Consider the following 18,595-nt stretch of genomic DNA (forward strand, 5'->3'; position numbering starts at 1 on the left):
TTGACAGCTTTCTGACACCTTCAATAAAAACAAAATAAGTTGCTTTATGGTCAAGCAGGAGAGTCCCCAGATGCAAACTAGAAGCCAAAGACAAAACCAGCGTTTCTAATAGGGAGCTTCTAGGAAGAAACCAGAACTACTCCTTTCCCGCATTTTAATTTAAACCGCTCCAGAGGAGCTTTCAGATCTCGAATGCTATGAGCCAGCCAGGACCACCCTGACTCTCATCATTACCATACCCAATTTGTCTCCCCGTCTCTCTCTCAGACGCCAGGAACCTCCCGGGCTCCGGAACCGAAAGCACCAAACACCTTGCAGTACTTGCCCAAAGCTACAGGCCAGCAGCGAGGAGGGAGACGCAGACGTGGTCCGCCGTGAAAGGACGAGCCACAGGAGGTGGGAGCTGGGGGCGGGGGCGGGACCACGTTAAACCGCTAGATCAGAAATCCCAATATTACCAATACCCGCCAGCCTTCCATCCTAGAGAACAAACACGGGGGAAGTTCAATCGCGTAATTCAATAATTCAAGTCTTCCCTCTCCTCTCAAAAAAAAAAAAAAAAAAAAAAAAGCATCTCGTTGCCAAGCTTTCCATGAGAAATTCCCTCTTGCTAATGCGTTCTGTGTTCCAACTCCTTTTAGTAACCCTTTAGCATCGTTCTTCGAAAACCTGGTTTAAATTTCGATGCCTTTACGCACCCCTCCCCTCCCGCCTCCCCACATTGGGGGGCGGAGAGGGAGGGGAAGCCAAAGAGACGGAGGCAGAGATGGAAATGCGCGCTCCCTCCCCGGTCCCCTCCAAGTAGCCGGCGCGCACAGCAGCGCCGGGCGGCCGGGGTGGAAGGCGCCCGAGCGGGGCGGAGACCCGCCCGGGCCGCTCCTACCGGAGAGCGAGGGGCGGGCCTGGCCGGGGGCGGCGCCGCGCGCCACGCTCGCCTATAAGGAGCTGTCCGCCGCCCGGGTGCTGATTCCAGCTCTAGCTGCCGACGAGGTGCAGTCGGCGGTCGAGCGAGCCCGGCGCCTGCCGTTGCGTCGGGTCGGGGTTTGCACCTTTAAGGAGCGGGGCGAGGAGGAAGAGGCGAGCGAGGAAGGCGAGGGCTGCCGGCGGCCGTTGCGGGGACAGTACCTCCCTCCGCAGCTCCGGAGAAGCCCCCGCCACGCTTTCCGTAGAGCGTTTGGGCACGGGATGGAGTGAAGCCGCGAGTGCCTCTCCAAGGCGGGGTGGGAGGGGGTCAGGCGGAGCAGAGGAGAACGAGAGAGACAGAGAAGGAAAGAAGAAGCCGCGGCTGGCGCCTGCGAATTTGAGATTCGATTGGGAGGGACCTCTTACTCGGGGGAAATGGATTCTGGACTACAGCTGACCAGCGTTTTCACTTTGTTCTTCTCCGGCTTGTGGCATTTAGGATTAACAGCGGCAAACTGTGAGTACCAGGAGCTGGGGGCGGGCAGGCGAGGTGGGAAACGCTGGCGTTTGGAAAGACACTCAACTGTCCAAGCGTGTTCAATTGTGTCTGCTCTGAGCAGAGGAAAAGGGGGGGGGGGGGGAATGCTGATTGGTGTGTTTCTATCACTCTAACCATCCCAAAAGTTAGCAGAGCTCGAAGGAGCCGGCCCCGTTGGATTTCCTGCCCTTCTCCCCGAATCGCAAAGTTCGGGGGAGAAGGGAAGGTTCTCTGCCCTCAGCCTCCCGTCAGCTCCGCGTTCTCTGCCTGCCTGATCTCAGCCGGGGCTTTTCCCGAGCAGAGCCCCCGGTTCAGACTGGATGCACCGGGGGGCTGAGCTTCCAGAGACAGAGATGCTCCCAGCCACCGCACTCGGTGACAGCGGCTCGTTTCTGAATGCGGCTGCCTCGCTCGGGTTTGTAGTATGCCCAGTGCCTCACAGTCCATGGCTTTCAGCTCTCTCCTAGGCAGAAGGCCCCAGTTGGGGTATCTTGCAACCAATGGTCGTCGGTTTAACAGGGTTGGGAGTTTTGGCCTAAGAGTCATGGCCCGTTGTAGTCAAACCACAAGATCAATGGCTGACCCTGGTATAGGAGGAAGAGCTTTGATGCGCACTCCACCCCCAAAATCTTTGTGCCAAAGAACGCATAATGAGCATGCACTAAGTGTACACGCTGTCGTCCAAGCTCTAACCTCGGCTAACCTCGGCAAGCGCAGGGCATTTAATTTAATAGGCAGGAAGGCTGGACACCTGGGGATGTGCCACCTGCACTGTGTATTTAAAGAACCTAGTTTGTCAAACTTGAATAAATCTCTGGAGCCATCAGAGGTTCAAGCTCAATTGCTCAGCTGCCTCTCTAGGAAGAGAAAGGGAAGTTTTTCCAGCTCTGGAAACTCCTAAATGAGAAAGAATGCAATTAAGCCGTCTGTGTTGTTTCCAAAGATGGTTTATCAAGGTTCCTCAAGTTTCTGGGCGTGCTCCCTTATGTGCGAACCCCACCGTGAACCTCAGAAATATCTAACCGTATTGGAACAGTTTTGATACTTTCTTTTTTTTTTTTGGACTCTGAACCATCACTGTTAGAGAAGGGTAGGAAGACCACTTACTACTTACAAGTTTCTCTACCTCACTTCCCACCCTCTTAAGGTCCAAGAGGACCTTAAGAAAGAGATACTCAGCCCAGGGTTATACCTCAAGGGAAGACACTTAGACAAATGTCATTTACTGAGAATGGTCCAAAGCTGAGCCAGTGTTTCTATCTGTGATTGGAAGTTTTGGGGATCCAAAATCGATAGTTAGTGGAAATGAGTTATAAAGAGTTTATTAAAGTTTTTCTTCTAAAGGAGTGCTGAAGAGGTCAACCTCTTTTAAAAGGAGGGGCCAAAGGGCCTTAGTTCAGAAATTATTTCAGAGAACAGGTAGAGACAGGGTAGAATCTGATGTTTCTCTCCTCTTCCTCCTCTCCCCACACCCCCCTGCTCCTCCTCCTCCTTTTTTCTTTTTGTAAGTAGAATTGTTCCCATGGTGCTTTAGAAAAACATCTAAGTGATTCAGTAAGAGGAAGTTAGGCACAGTACCGAGTTAGTTTCTCTACTTCCTAAAACACTAGAGGTCAGTATTGTCCTAATGATGCAAAGGTGTGGCAACGAAATAGCCGTGTTTTTCCTTTAGCACATTTACCTACCTGAAAATAGTGACTATTTTGAAGATTCACGAAGGAGGGATGAGGAATAAGGGTGAAATAAATAGAACATACTCTATAGGAATATGGTTTGGGCTTCCTTATGTAGCACCTTTTCTTAAGAGCAAGGAAAAAAATTATGGAATGGCTTTTTCTGTAAATTAATTGAATTATGGTTAATGTTATAATAATGCTCGTAAAACCTAAATGGTATGAGTTTAAGGCTCATGCTTACCATTACTGATGCAGCAATAAAGCTAATTCTGAGCATTTAAAATAAAACTTTGTGATAATGATCTTTAGTATTTCATCAGGGACAATTTAATTTACCTGTTTCCAATCAGCATTTCAGTTGAATGCACGCTGCTTGCTAAATATTTTGGGGTCAATGTTCCTAAAGTATATGTTAAATGTTTTTATTTTGCCAAACAAAATATATTAATTCAGTGAACAATAGAATAGCGCAGAAAATTACTTCTGAATTCAATCCTGGTGGTCTTCGAAACCTATGATGCAGAACCTCGAAGAAAAAAAAAATTAACATTCTACAATTCTTCTAGACTTTTATTGTCCACTTTGACTTACTAGTTATGTACAACCCATTAACATTTAGATGCATCTAATGAGGAAAAGAAATCTCCTTTCAAATAGTCAATTTGTGGAAGCTTATAGATAATTTGGAAGATTTTTTCCCAAGATTATTATTTCTATATTTTGAAATAATACTTCAAGTCATTCATGACAGTCGTCTTGGAAATGGATTATTTATCCAAGATGCTCCGTGGTATACTTGTGAACTTCGCTCAAGTAAAAACAACTTTTAATTGTTTCCATTCTTCTAATAATAATTTTTGCTGTTGTTATTGCTGTGTGTATGTAGGATGTGTGTGTGTTTGTGTGTGTGTGTGTGTATGTGTGTTTAATTTTCTCATAATCTGAGCAAAACTTGGGAATTTAGCTGTAAGGGAAAAAAGAATGCTTACCCAATTATAGATTTTATAAATTTCTAATTAAGCAAAATTAAATAAAGTTAGGTTAGAAGGCCAGCTACAGTATAGATAATATGAATCTGTGCAGAGAACATAATTACCCACCAGTAATAAAAACTCTGGAAATTCCCCAATTTCGGATTTTCAGGATATTAAATAGCTATAACACTTCCTTTGGGTTTACCCTGAGGGAATTAGTTAATTTCAAATGATATGATAGGCCAATGTTAAATGAAAAACCATTTTACATATAGTATCAGCTCCTTTGACACAAGAAGAAACAATGTGACTTGATAGTTGGTTAAAGTGAAACCAGGAGTTTGAAATGCTAGGAGTTCTAGCCCTAGTTATGCCACAGCTAAGATGTCAAATGCCCATCAGGTGATGCATCGTTTCTGTGCTCACAGCTCAGGTATAAAATAGCAATTGAGATATGTATCTACTTCCAAAGAGAACAGCAGCTCAAATTTTACAGAGGAGATTCTTCAAGTAATAGGTACGTTGAAAGACTATTATAGTGGGAGAACTTGCATTCAGAAGATAAGAGGAATGCAGGAGACACTTAATAGGGTCACTGTTCACTTTATTTGACAATAATTGGATGTTACATGATTATAAAGAGCCTTCATTCTGACCAATCAGTCACTTTGGATGATCTCCAAGCATCTTATCTCTTTGTTGCTACATATTAGGTTCACACAGATAACAGCCTTGAGAGAGAAATAAAAAAACTCTTTACCCCTTTCATCACAGGCAGAACTTTATGGAAAATATAGGGAAATGTCAATCATATTCCTAAAGATCTTCAAATAAAGAGATGCACTGCACCATGAGTTAGCTGAAGCTCACACACAAACACAATCAATACGTAATACTATAAATAAACAAACATCAGATTATTTTCAGCAGGAAGGTGTTTGCGGTATACTTTTTTGTGGCATTTGTGGTCATCCGAAGTGAAAGAAGCATTATAATGCTGGTTTGGAAGAGTCCTGAAGATTTTCCCATGGTTGAATGGGCTCGTCTTTCACCATCCATATGAACTCTCTTGCCTTTCTCTCCGTATAGTCCCCGTCTCCAAACCAGATTCATATTTCCACAACCGAAGAATATGAACAACTAGACTAGGAGTTTTCACACAAGGGTATAGACTTATAAGAAAGTTAGGTTCTATAAGAATCACCTTACTCACCCCCGCCTCTTATTCTCATTCTAATGAATGAGTGTCTTCTAAGTTGCAGTTTTCTTTTTTCCCTGCCCCTCTTGCCTTTTCTTTCTTTAGTGGGACCCAGTTTCTCTTTACTAGATTGCCTTACTTTTCAGTGTCCATTTGTTACAAAACAAAATAATGTGGTATTGTTCGCAATGTTCCTAAAGCCTTTAGTTGGTGAACCAAAGCCCTTTATCTTATATGCCAGAACTCTGCTGAAATATGACCTATATATACAAAGCTAATTATCCTTGTCATTTAGGACAGTGAGGAGATGCTCTAGTTACCTGAAAGGCCAGAATACAAAAGTCATTAACTCAATAAGGCTTTATTTTGAAGCTTCAGTGGACTCATTTGGAGCCTAATGACATTTTTTTAATTCATAGGGGAAACTGTCTTCATTCATCACAATGCTGACACTTTCTGGCAGATGTCCTTATAAAGGTTATTGACTTATCCTAATGATGTTGGTGCATTAAGAAGTTGGATCAAATGATTATTAAGATCTTATTTGTCCCAATACATTTTTGTCTTTAACAGTTGATATTGCCTACTGGTCATTTCATTTGGATACTTCTGGGATAATTGTGCTCAAAATTGTTAAGCAATTATATTTAGAATAACAACTTAATAGGGGTTTAATTCCTCGTAACTGCTATGCACTTTGTATCTCTCACGCCATGTGCCGTGTTCGCATAATTTGACAAGGCAGCACAGCCAGGTAGACTTTATTAAATCGGGGTTACAGATGACTAAATTTAAGGTTAATAGAAGTTAATAAATTTCCCAGGATCATAAAGCTAAGCAATGAAAAAAATTTTAGGACCTGGACCTATATCTATCTATTTCCAAAGATCAGACTCTTTGCAAGATATGAAATTAATTCCCATGCATTCTGATGGGGTCTATGTGTGAGCATCTGTAGAACGTTGCCTTGGGATCTGTGGTCAGCATCTGCAGTCTGTCCATAGCAAAGGACATGGAGGCAGCCGCTTCCACAAGAACCAACTCCTGAGTTATACCTTCAAAAAACAACCACACAGTTGGAATCTAGATTTGATGCAAGATGCCGAACATCACAATGGTCAAAGATAGGAAGCCTCATATCTGGAGGAGCACCAGATGATTTTTCTTCTACAAGTTTCAGTTTAAAACTTGATAAGGAAAGGGCATAAGCTTGCTGAAGATTTGTGACCACACACACACACAACAATGCCATAAAAGGTACCTCTGTTGGTGTCATGTCTTGTAAGTCTATAGATGCCAGACCAAACATATTAATTATCAATAAATAGCAGGTATGAGCTTCCTTTCTCAGCCGAAGGCTGGTCCTGAATGGACTCTGCCTAATACTCTAAATTTCATCCAGTCACTCCTCCCACATTGCCTTATTTCCAGTTTATGGAACTCCGCCATCCAAAACGAGCCATGTTTTCTCACATCTCCTTGCATTTATTTGCATATGCCGTCTACTTGATCTAGAATGCCCTTTCACATTTTTATCTTCTGTCACTTTCTCCATCCCCTTCTCCCCCAACACACACACTTTCCCCAGGCTGGGTCAAATGTCTCTTTATATTACTACTATATTTCCATAACACTTCTTAGAGTGCTTGTCTCCCCAACTAGATGCACATTTCCCTGATTATCGTATTTTATTTGAAAGTCTATAGTCAGTATCTAAAATACTGGGCAAATGCATGGATGAGAGAATAAATGAATGGGTTCCAACTAAAATTTTTCATTTCTAAACTAAGATCCTTCTATGGTCCAGCTGCTAGAATCTTTTAAAATGTATTTGTTTTATGGGGTTTTTTTTTTTTTTTTTCAAGTGACAAGTATTACCTATTCTAGTTTTGGGAATGTTAAGAAGATGTTAGCATGTGCAGCTTTTAAGTGAAAGAGCAGAAGTTTAGATAATTTGACTGGATATGGAGCTGATAAATGTGCCCCTGCCTTTACACAGGGCTGCACATTTCCATGAGTTTGCTGGCATGATCTTATTTCTGTGTCAAATGGCTACTTGTTCCTAAAAGAGAAAGTCTCTCCATTCATTTGACCTCAGTACCAATTTTGAGCTAACTTTATTAACTTGCTTTTGCAATTTTAATGAGTGTTTCTTATATAGTCTGAAAATACACAGATATATATTGCTATAAAAGTCCTTCTTCATAGCCCAGGTTTCAGTATAAAGAGGAAACGTTTATTTAATGGGGCTTTAGTCATAAATTACTGGAAAGATCGTATTTAATTGCAAACCTACAACACTGCCTGATAACATAATCCTGAGTCTCTGATGTCATCTTCTTAAGCTGTGGTTGGGAGAAGATTTAAGTGTTAAGCATATGTGTGTGTTACTCATCTGAAAAACTTGTTGAAGAAATGAATCCCAACGAAAGGTTCTCTTTCTTAAAGTCAAGTTTTTCTATGAAGCTGGAGAAATAAAGATGCATAAGAAGATAGAGTCCATGACCCCAAGGAACTTTGAACTTGAGCAGCCAGAAAAATAAATCTTTAATCACATCAAAGTGATAAATGCTATAATGATGGTAAGCGCAGAGTGTAATGTAAGGCACAGGTGAGCATCTCAAGCTGGCTGGGGCATCAAGGCAGGCTCTCTGAGGGAAACAGAGACCTAAAGTCAAACTTCCCATCTGGAGAAAGGAGGGGAGGTTATTTTACAGGCTTTCTGTGTTGTAGTGACTGTACTTGTAAGAGTGGCTTGTAGGCATAGGGGTAGAATAAGAAACTAGACAACTAGGTAAACATGGGAGTCTTTGATTTTTACTGTTATAACTATGGAGAGTCATCAAAGGATTTTGTACATGTAATTAGAGAATACTAATCAGATTTTTGTTTTTTAAAAAATCGCCGTGTGAAGGATAGATTAAAATGGGCGAAGGCTAGTAGTAAGAAAGCCAGTGAAGAGCTTATTACAATAACTCAGGTAATAATTAATAAGGGCCTAAGGAAGAAAGTTTCAGAATCTGCAAAGGTCATAAAGAAGCAGAAAGAAAATCATGAGCCAAGTCAATTCAAACCCTAGGAATCTATGAGCTAGTAAACTCACAGAAGGCACAGATTTGTGGTTAAAATGTATTCTGTAGCTTCTCCCATTGTTTTTGACAAATGAGAGCTATAGATGCTAGAAAAGGTGCTCTGTTTTCTGAAATGAAGTTCTTCTCAGGGAATGCCAAACGACCATATTCTCAGTGCAGTATATTTCATATTTGCATGACACCATATAGCCCATGCTGTCTGTATCCATCATGCTGATGCATCTTGTAGTCTGTAAATTATGCTGGTTTTTATCAGCAGAGTGAGAACTAGTCATTAAGGATGATGCAATTAAATCTCAGCGTCCCATTCTCATCCCTCCCCTCTGGCAGGGGGGTAAACTACGGATCATTACTACTATCAGAGGTCGCTCCGTGGAAAAACAAACAGGGGAAGTTGGGTAAGCCATGTTGATTTCCCATCATTGGTAATTGATTTGCTGGCATAAATTCCATGTCTCTACATTTCTAATTGCTTTTGTGCATATTCTCGGGGGGTTGATTAATGCCATCTGTTCCTTGGATCAGCTGAATTGATTGAGTTTTAAAGGACGACAACAGCAATGTTGAAGATAGAAAGTGAAGGAAAATGCCAAAACACAGCTCGTGGTGTATATTATTTTTAACTCTCCACCTTTGGAAGCAGATCTATCCTTCTGAAGACAGTCCAAGGCAAATAGCAGTCTAAAGAGATTTGCCTAACAGACAGACGCTTGTAGGTGTGAGTCTAGGCTACTGTTTGCTGAATATATATGTTCAGTTCCCTTCCCCCCCTCCTCCCCTCCCTCCCATTCTTCCTTCCTTTCCCCCTCACCTCCTCCCTTCCTCCCTTCCTCTTGGTTTTCCTTCCTCTCTTCCCCACTCCACTCTCTGTCATGTGGCCATGTATTTTGGGTATTACCATTGGCTTTTGCCGGATTATGTTAAGGTGGGAAAAGAGGGGAGAAAAACGTCTGTTGGATGCTGGTGCTGCCTTGTGTGTGGGCACAGTCACCAAATGTGAAACCTCCATCAAGACCTATTCTAAGGGCAGTCCTGACAGAGATCTGCCACCCACTGCACTTGGGAAAGCCCACTGGATTCCAACGCCCTCACCCCATCTGTCCCCAAACAACTCTTCTGTTAACTCCATTAGTCCCTGAATCTGTAGATGTGAGAAAAAGCCCTTCAATTCATACAGAGAGGCCCTAAGACACAGAGCCTCACTGGGAAAGAAAATACAGGAATTTAAATCTGTACTGAGCTCTGCTGGACTGAGAGAAACAGACCTTTTCCAAAAGAAACGTTTCTAGAAGAGATAGAGCTGGGTGTTTGAAGGAGGGGAAGAGAATGTTCTGAGTTGGGGAAAGGCAAAGTAGAGGAATGTTTATAATGTCCAAGCAAAGTGTCACCAACTTCCTGGTTTTGCCCAGACTGACCCTCTGTATTACAAGGGTGAACGTATTATACAACAGGTGGGCAATGGGGAGGTGACAGAGGACAGTAGAAAGGGCATAGGTCACACAATTCTGGGTTGATGTGACTCTCACTCAGTGAGTATTTCCTATGGATACTAACATGAGCCTTATAGAATCAGTGTAAGTATAACATGAGTAACTCAGTATAAATCACACATGATGTGGGAATTCAATAATTAGACTTGTCATAATTAACAATGAACCTCAACATGGATTCTCTCAAAATCAGTTACAATAGCAATCAAGGCAGAGACAACTACATTTCCATTCTTAAGCAAAGATGGAGGGGCTCACTCTCCCTTCATCACAGGGCTGAGTGATTGCCGAGGCAGATGGAAACGTTCTCATTTTAACTCCGATGTCAGAGGGACTCTGGGCAGAATCGCTCTCTACCTTACAGAGACACGTGACTGTCTGGGTTCCTCACTTAATTCCTGGGCTCTGTCAAGGTGTGATCAGGTATGATCCCTGCCTCTGGGCTTTGGCCAGTGAACCTCACAAGGGGAGTGGAGAAAAGAGCTTCCTGTAGAAAAATAAGGAGCATATCCCCTCCAGAAAACCCTGGCAGAAGATATCAGCCTTAGGGAGGAGCATCCTTGAACAGACCTTGAGAAAAAAATCAGTGAACATGAGCAGAAGTATATGTAGTGTTCCCAGTATCCTAAGCTCTCCGTTTGCAGGAGACTCGGGCAGATAGAAGTTAAATCCGAAGGTTGGGAGAGCTGTGCTTTCCTTCTGGGTACTGCTGAAGGCTGCTTTTGGTGGATACACAGTACAAGTGTCCTCCTGTTCTTGTAAATGTTGGGTTAAAATCAGGTACTGCTACAACGCTCGATGAATTATAAATGCTAATCCACCTTCAGATGCATCATTCTTTCATTCGTTCATTCAAAAAATACTTATGATGTGCCTACTATGCACTTATTTCTCTGTACATTCATGAAAGCCTACTGTTCATTGAAAATCAGTTGATGAGGGGGAGATTCGGATTGCTGTTCACATAGTCCAGAAACAACAACAACAAAGGATAGTAGTATCTCTTCAAATCAAAGCCATGGCACTGGGGTCCTCCACTCTAGACTTGCTCATGGTATTAAGCACCTCTTTCCTCCTCCTGAGTCTTTCCTCTTGCTTCCTTATCTTCAATGTTTCTTCTCCTTCCCTCCAATTTGCCTTCTTTTTGATGCTCCTTCCTTTTCTTCCTTCTTCCCACCTCCTTCCCTTCCCCATGTTCTTCTCCTCCTGTCCCCTCCCTGTCTCTCTTCCGCACCTCTCTCTCTCTTTTCTATCCCCCTTCCTTCACTCTGCCTGTTTCAATTAACATTTAGTAAATGACTTTTTTTTTAATTGTTTTATGGCCGAGGCTAATGCTTTTTAAACTTTGCCATTGAAGTGCTGCCGGACGGAAAAAAGAGTGCAAGGAACCCAGGGGAGTCCGAGAGCTCAGCTTCACGTGGCCGCTGAAGCATGTAATTTCTTGAATTTTGTCTTAAACACTCAGACAAATTTGCATTCTGCTCCATATTACATCCCTGTGTGTATTATGAGGAAAATATTTTCCCACAATCTTTGATTAAAAATTGATGAGCAAAATTGATTCACTTAACCCATGTAAAGGGCCACATACACCCAGGGGCACAGGCCTAAGCTTTTTGGCTCTTTCCCCCTATTTACACCTTCTAGGATTCCTATATGAACGAGAACAACTTCCCTGTCTCTCTCTCATCTTGGAACAGGTAGCTTCCTTTCCCATCAACTGTGCCTGGTCTGTGGGCTGCAGATTATGCTTAATCGATAATGGGAGGTGAGAAGAGCTTATCAGTTCACAGGAGGAAAGGAAACCCACAAGTCTACTTGGTGAAACGGGGCTTTTGGGAGGGGCTGTGGGTAAGAAGTCTGCTCAGCCCCACTCCAAGTCTGCGCCACACTCCGTGGCAGTCACCTGGCGATGTGCTGCCCCATGCACGGAGCTTACCTTTGAGTAAATGAGCTCTGCCAGGTTACAGGATTGGGGTCAATGAGGGCAGATTGTTTTCTGATTGGAGACGGGCTGAGCTCGCCAGGATATTAAAAGAGAGATTAATGCCTCTCCTTCTACAACAATCAGGAACCGTTCGACAGAGTCACAAGAGATGAAACCAGCAGATTGGAATGTCAGAACATTGGAGATGAGAGATAAAGTTAAGTGATGTGTTTCTTCCCTGGAAGGGCTTCCACACATACACCTCATGCTAGGGGTGGTACCTGATGGGCTCATTCTGTTCCTCCCCACAGTTTGATGTGATAATTATCCTCTTCCCCATTCTAGGGTGAGCATGTGCCAGCTTGGACCATCAGGTGATGTACCCAGGATCAAATAGCTTGCAGGTGGTCACCCTAGGATGATAACACACATTTCCCTGATTCCAGAGTCCATCCTCTGTTACACTCTATCTGCCATTCCCTTGAACCCAAAGCTAAGGCTGAGCTATTCTTGAACTTGAGATGATCAACCTTGCAGACCTTCTCTCTGACCCAGGGTGAGAAATGCCTTATCAGTCTAGACCCACAGATTCCTCCCCCATGTGCAGGTCATCTTATTCTAACCTTGCAGGCGGCACTTCCCCCATAACTCGAAATCCCTGTGGCAAACCGTTCCTGTAAGTCTGGCTGTTTGTAAAACTTGGTTGTCTTACTCGCTAAAGCCTTTACCGTTAAGGCTCTGTGCCCATCACTAGTGGCCTTGTGGATTCCACGGTTAGTGCCCGCTGTTAGTGTGTCTGTTCCTGTTTCATGCTCCCTAGAGACCTTCCTCTCTAAGTACAGTATTTGCATCACTCCATCATACTGTACTCCTCCTAGATTTTGTTAGATGGATGTTCTGTTTTATTGTGTGTGTGTGTTTTTTTTAAGTTGGTGCTAATAAGAAAACCTCTCTGTGTGATACTTCGATAATATGTTCTAATAAGACAAGGACTGGCTTGCATTCAGATCTGTTTTCTGTCTTCGGGCTGCAGAGTTCACCCCATATCCAGCCCCTAACCTCCTTTCACCCAGTGGGGATAGATGGGAGGGAGGGTTTTGAACAAGCACATGCTGAATACCGTTATTCTGCACCACAGACGAGGTCCCATAATGAGCATGTGCTCTGCAGGCCTCAGAGAGTCTGCTTGGCAGAGAAGGGCCACCCCCCACTGCGTCCAACTTTCTTTCGTCGCCAGCTGCACGGAAAGCCAGACCCAGGAATTCTGTGCTTTATTCTCCAGCTCCCCTGCCTTTGTCCCTTCCACTGGGGCTATTGTTTGGCTGAGTTGTGAGGTCTCTGTGTCGCCTTGGTCCTCTTTTTCAGCTATTTACGTGTCTCAGTGGACCTTCTTGCTTAGGTTTGAAGAGGCTGAGTGACTTGTTCAATGGTCAGCACACTCACAGCTTTGCCTCTGTTCCTCCATCCATAGCTGCCATCAGGAAAGGACGTGGCGGATCCCAAAGTCATTCACACTGACTGAAGAAAAGAACCAGTGCTGTGTTCTAGCTCTCAGAAAGAACGAGTGCTCCAAGAAATAAGACCTTAAATATTTAAACTTATTTTAGGAGGAGAATGTTTCGGTTTCCAAAATGAAGTCTTATGCAGAATTTCTATGTAAAATAAGTTACACATATGGCGGCTTTGGGGGAAATGGGGAGAGGAGATGCAGAATCCTATCACTCAGCTGACTCTCCTCTCTCTGATTCTTCATGGAAGTACCACACAAAGCCTTCTGCCTTACCTGTAATTGTAGGAATCTCCAAATTTATAGTTTCATGCAAAGGTGATTAGGCATTTGAAGGTTTTAGGAAAAGTGGGGGTGGTGGCCTCAGTGGTGACCAACACTTGGCTGGTGTGAAGCGGCAAGGCCACCCGGGGTGCTTGCCACCTGCATCTGGTCTGTTTGCATCAGTTGATGACCTGATGTTGGGGTTATTAAATATTTTAAATATTACCTCTGTCCAGGTACCCATTATTAACCCTTTGAAAGTCTGTTTTTTTTCTTATTGCTATTTTATATAAGTCTCAGGGCAAGGGTATCTTACTGGCATTTAGAGATTTGAAAAGATAGTAGCTTGTCAAACAAATGCTTCCTCATTTTGATCTTCTTAATGTCAATAGACATTCTTGGGTTAAAAAAAGATTATCTAAAAAAAAAAAAAAAAAAAAAAAAAAGATTATCTTGTGAAGGTCCTTGAATTATCCGCCTCCATCCCAGATATTCCCCTTTGACCTTTTTTTACTTATTTTATTTTTTATTGAATACAGTTGATTTACAGTGCTGTATTAGATTCTCCTGTACAGCAAAGGGATTCAGATATACAGTCCATTCTTGTTAATCACAGGATACTGAATATAGTTCCCGGTGCTGTACAGTAGGACCTTGTTGTTTATCTATTCTCTATACAATAGTTTGCATCTGCTAATCCCAAACTCCCAATCCATCCCTTTCCCACCCCCCTCCCCCCTGGCAACAATAAGTCTGTTCTCTATGTCTGTCAGAATGGCCATCATAAAAAAGTCCACAAATAACAAATGCTGGAGAGGGTGTGGAGGAAAGGGAACCCTCCAAAATTGTTGGTGGGAATGTAAGTTGGTGCAGCCACTATGGAAAACAGTATGGAGGTCCCTCAAAAAACTAAAAAATAGAGCTACCATATGATCAAGCAATCCCACTCCTGGGCATATGTCTGGAGAAAACTATAATTCAAAAAAGTTACATGTGCCCCTTTGACCTTTTCAAAAGAAGGGTATTTCATGTTGGCCATACAGTGAATGGCAAAATAACTACTTGATAAACTGAATTATAGACAGGTTAAGTGAAAGCCAAGTACAGACAGCATGCCTGGTTTAGGGACAGTACAGGGGCAAAGAGCTAGCATACAGTCGAATGCTCCCTCCATATACTCAGGCCTATATCTCCTAACTTTCATGAGCCCCTCTCAGTGCTCCCTAATGTTAATGAATGTGACTAGACCTGGTGAAAGTGCACACATGAAATTAAGTTGTGGCCTATCTGGATTCAATCTTGGTTTCTGGTTCTGGTTGGAGTGTTAATTGTCAGCATATGCTTGCATGTTTGCTTAGTGTACCGTTCAGGCGGAAGATCTAAATAGACATTTCACCAAAGAAGACATACAGATGGCCAAGAGGCACATGAAAAGATGCTCAACATCACTAATCATTAGAGAAATGCAAATAAAAACTACAGTGAGGTATCACCTCACACCGGTCAGAATGACCATTATCAAAAAATCAAGAAACAATAAATGCTGGAGAAGGTGTGGTGAAAAGGGAACCCTCCTGCACTGTTGGTGGGAATGTAAATTGATACAGCCACTATGGAGAACAGTATGAAGGTTCCTTAAAAAACTAAAAATAGAACTATCATATGACCCAGCAATCCCACTACTGGGCATATACCCTGAGAAAACCATAACTCAAAACTAGACATGTACCACAATGTTCATTGCAGCACTATTTATAATGGCTAGGACATGGAAGCAACCTAAATGTCCATCGACAGATGAATAGATAAAGAAGGTGTGGCACATATATACAATGGAATATTACTCAGCCATAAAAAGAAACGAAATTGAGTTATTTGTAGTGAGGTGGATGGACCTAGAGTCTGTCATACAGAGTGAAGTAAGTCAGAATAACAAATACCGTATGCTAATGCATATATATGGAATCTAAAAAAAATGGTACTGATGAACCTAGTGGCAGGGCAGGAATAAAGACACAGACCTACTAGAGAATGGACTTGAGGACATGGGGAGGGGGAAGGGTAAGCTGGGACGAAGTGAGAGAGTGGCATGGACATATATACACTACCAAATGTAAAATAGATAGCAGTGGGAAGCAACCGCATAGCACAGGGAGATCAGCTCGGTGCTTTGTGACGACCTAGAGGGGTGGGATTGGGAGGCTGGGAGGGAGACGCAAGAGGGAGGAGATATGGGGATATATGTATGCATATGGCTGATTCACTTTGTTGTGCAACAGAAACTAATACAGCATTGTAAAGCAATTATACTCCAATAAAGATGTTTAAAAAAAAACAGAAAATCACGTTGCATTGACATCTACACTGTACTCACATATGAGTGAACTCCAAATACTCCTGCTTTGCATTCTTTTTTTTTAATTGGACCTATTGCTTTATTTAATTTAATTAATTAATTTACTTATTTATTTTTCGGGCTGTGCCACGCAGCTTACAGGATTTTAATTCCCCAACCAGGGATTGAACCCGGGCCAACGGCCGTGAAAGTGCCAAGTGCTAACCACTGGACCACCAGGGAATTCCCTGCTCTGCATTCTTAATAGAATTGAAAATAATACGTAATTTATAATACTATATATACACACATATATACACGTACACACACACACACACACACATATATATAATAAATTTGAGATGTTATTAGTTTTCTTTCATGGTTAATATGCCAGGTAGAATTTTACATGTGTATACACTCTACGTAAACTGCTTGTTCTGGAAAATGTCAAAATTTATTATCCCCCAAGGTCAGTACTGACTTGGGTGTCACCTTTGTGAATATTTACCTCTCTAGATAATGAATTGAAATGGGCATTTGGATGGAAATTAATATCTATTTTCTGCACTCAAATGTGTTTTGCCACAAGAATGAATAAATGCTGTTGGGAGGCATGCAGACGTGTCCCACCGTGGAGACTCTGTTTCAGGGTGATGTTCAGTAAGCATCCTTTGCATTCTGATTTATGGTGAGTTTGGTTTTTTTTATAGTTCTTTCACATGATTCTTTTACCTAATGGACAGAATACAAAACTTCAAACATATTCATCTTGACATTTCAGTAACATAATCAGGAGATAATGATACGTGAGCATATGGGTAATAAGTACACATGGAATTAATGAGCAACTTGGCCTTGGGATTTATTTAGGACACGCTACTGTTACCTGAGAAACACAGAGCTCCTTCAACAGTGATCTAATTCAGTGTAGAATACAGGAAGAGACATAAAAGTACAAAGTGTTTCCTTTGGTTTTGAGCTATTGATTTTTTGTTTTGAAAAGAACCTTATGATGTGTCATGTGTTTTGGAGACATGATATATATGTCTGTGTGTGTGTGTGTGTGTATTTGTATGTTGCTCACATCTTTCTTAACAAAAGTCAGCGTCTCACGCATATCCAGGCATCTTTTAATATATCAAACCAATTTGAAATTCTTTCTAAAATTGTGAGTCTACAATAGAGATACTCCCTGTTGTCCTTTCATCACTGTTTTGGGGTATTAAGTAGCAATATATATCGCTACATATATGTTCTGGCTTAAAAAGAACTGGTAAGACATTTAAATAAAAGTATAGTTGTGACAGGTGCTGTGTGCTGTTATATATGCACGGTATGTACATACGCTTTTCTCTACCAGTGTCCACACACATTGCATTCTTGGTTTTGTCACTTATAAACAAGATAGATTACTTTAGATGTCATGTCAGCAAATCTTTTCGAGCTGTTAATGGTCTGATAAAAGACCTGGACTTAGGAAAGAATATTATAATTAAGTACAGACTGTGGCTTCGTAGTCAAGGGACTAAACCACTGTGAAAATTCATTAGTAAAGTTAGTCCGAGAAACATCTGAGCAAGTGAAAAAAATCAATTCCAGGGGAGAATATATAACTCAACTGATGCTCTCACCCTTGTTGATACGTTGTCTGGGGTAAAGATTTCTGTTTTCTGGATAAATATCCATTTTTGTTGCAAAATTCAATTTGACTTATTGGGTTCCTGTAGCTAAGTGTTGTGAGTCTTTATTGGGGAAATGATGTCATTTGGTGTATGGGAAAATAAAAATACCTTGCTTGATAGCCAGTGAAAGTCTCATTTTACACACCACCCAAATCTCATCCCACATTAGAAATGAAAGCCAAGATGGCACCTTGCTTCTTGTGCTGGGAAGATATGATTCCTGGAAGAAGCCTAAAGACATTGGGAGATTTCTTTGTCCATATTTGCATGTACATGTGCACACATACGTGTTCAGTGCCTATTCATTTAGCTTGGGCTTCTCTTTTAAAACAAATTAAACCTGGTATTAAATCAGTTGTTCTCAATTGGAAATGATTTTGCCCCAGGGGACATTTGGCAATGTCTGGAGACGTGTTGTCACAACTGGGGGCTTGCTACTAGCATCTAGTTGGTAGAATCCAGGGATGTTAGGAAACATCCAATAATGGACAGGAATGCACCCTACAACAGATAACTATCAGCCCAAAATGTCAAGATAGCCAAAGTCTGAGAAACCCTGTTTCAGCTGTCAGTCATTGACGGATCATCATGTATTAATTTTAAAAAATGCCCAACACACACACACATACACACACACACACACACACACACACACACACACACACAACTTCCTTCTAACATCTAGTCTTGTAGAAGGATGTTTGGAGTAGAAGAAGATATACATCCGGTCTTGAGTTTGCCACTTACTGGCCGTGTGACTTTGTGCTCATCGTTCCACATTTTTCCCCAATACGGGTGAAGATATCCACACAGACTACCAGCTGTTGTGAATAAGAAATGAGATAAGGCGTGCCTTTGGAGAAGCTGTACACATATATTTTTGATATATTGATACTTATTAGAATTTTTATTGTTTAGAGGAGTCATGTCCTGGCTGGACTGTCCCTAAGACTTTACGCAAGCAAGAGATGACAGGGGTGCTGTGGGCACAATGTGAAGTGGGACC

The 18,595-nt window shown here is 42.1% G+C and overlaps 1 protein-coding gene across 2 annotated transcripts in view; it reads left to right on the plus strand.

Moving 5' to 3' along the window:
- Window positions 1-1,338: 1,338 nt before the first annotated feature.
- Window positions 1,339-18,595, plus strand: part of CNTNAP5 (contactin associated protein family member 5) — an 887,247-nt gene continuing 869,990 nt past the window's right edge. For both annotated transcript variants that reach the window (XM_059927107.1, XM_059927108.1), the window contains exon 1: window positions 1,339-1,420. In XM_059927107.1, coding sequence (XP_059783090.1) covers window positions 1,339-1,420 — 82 coding nt within the window. The remainder of the gene's footprint in view (window positions 1,421-18,595) is intronic.

Source organism: Balaenoptera ricei, chromosome 7 (assembly GCF_028023285.1).
Source record: "Balaenoptera ricei isolate mBalRic1 chromosome 7, mBalRic1.hap2, whole genome shotgun sequence".
Taxonomy (NCBI): Eukaryota; Metazoa; Chordata; class Mammalia; order Artiodactyla; family Balaenopteridae; genus Balaenoptera; species Balaenoptera ricei.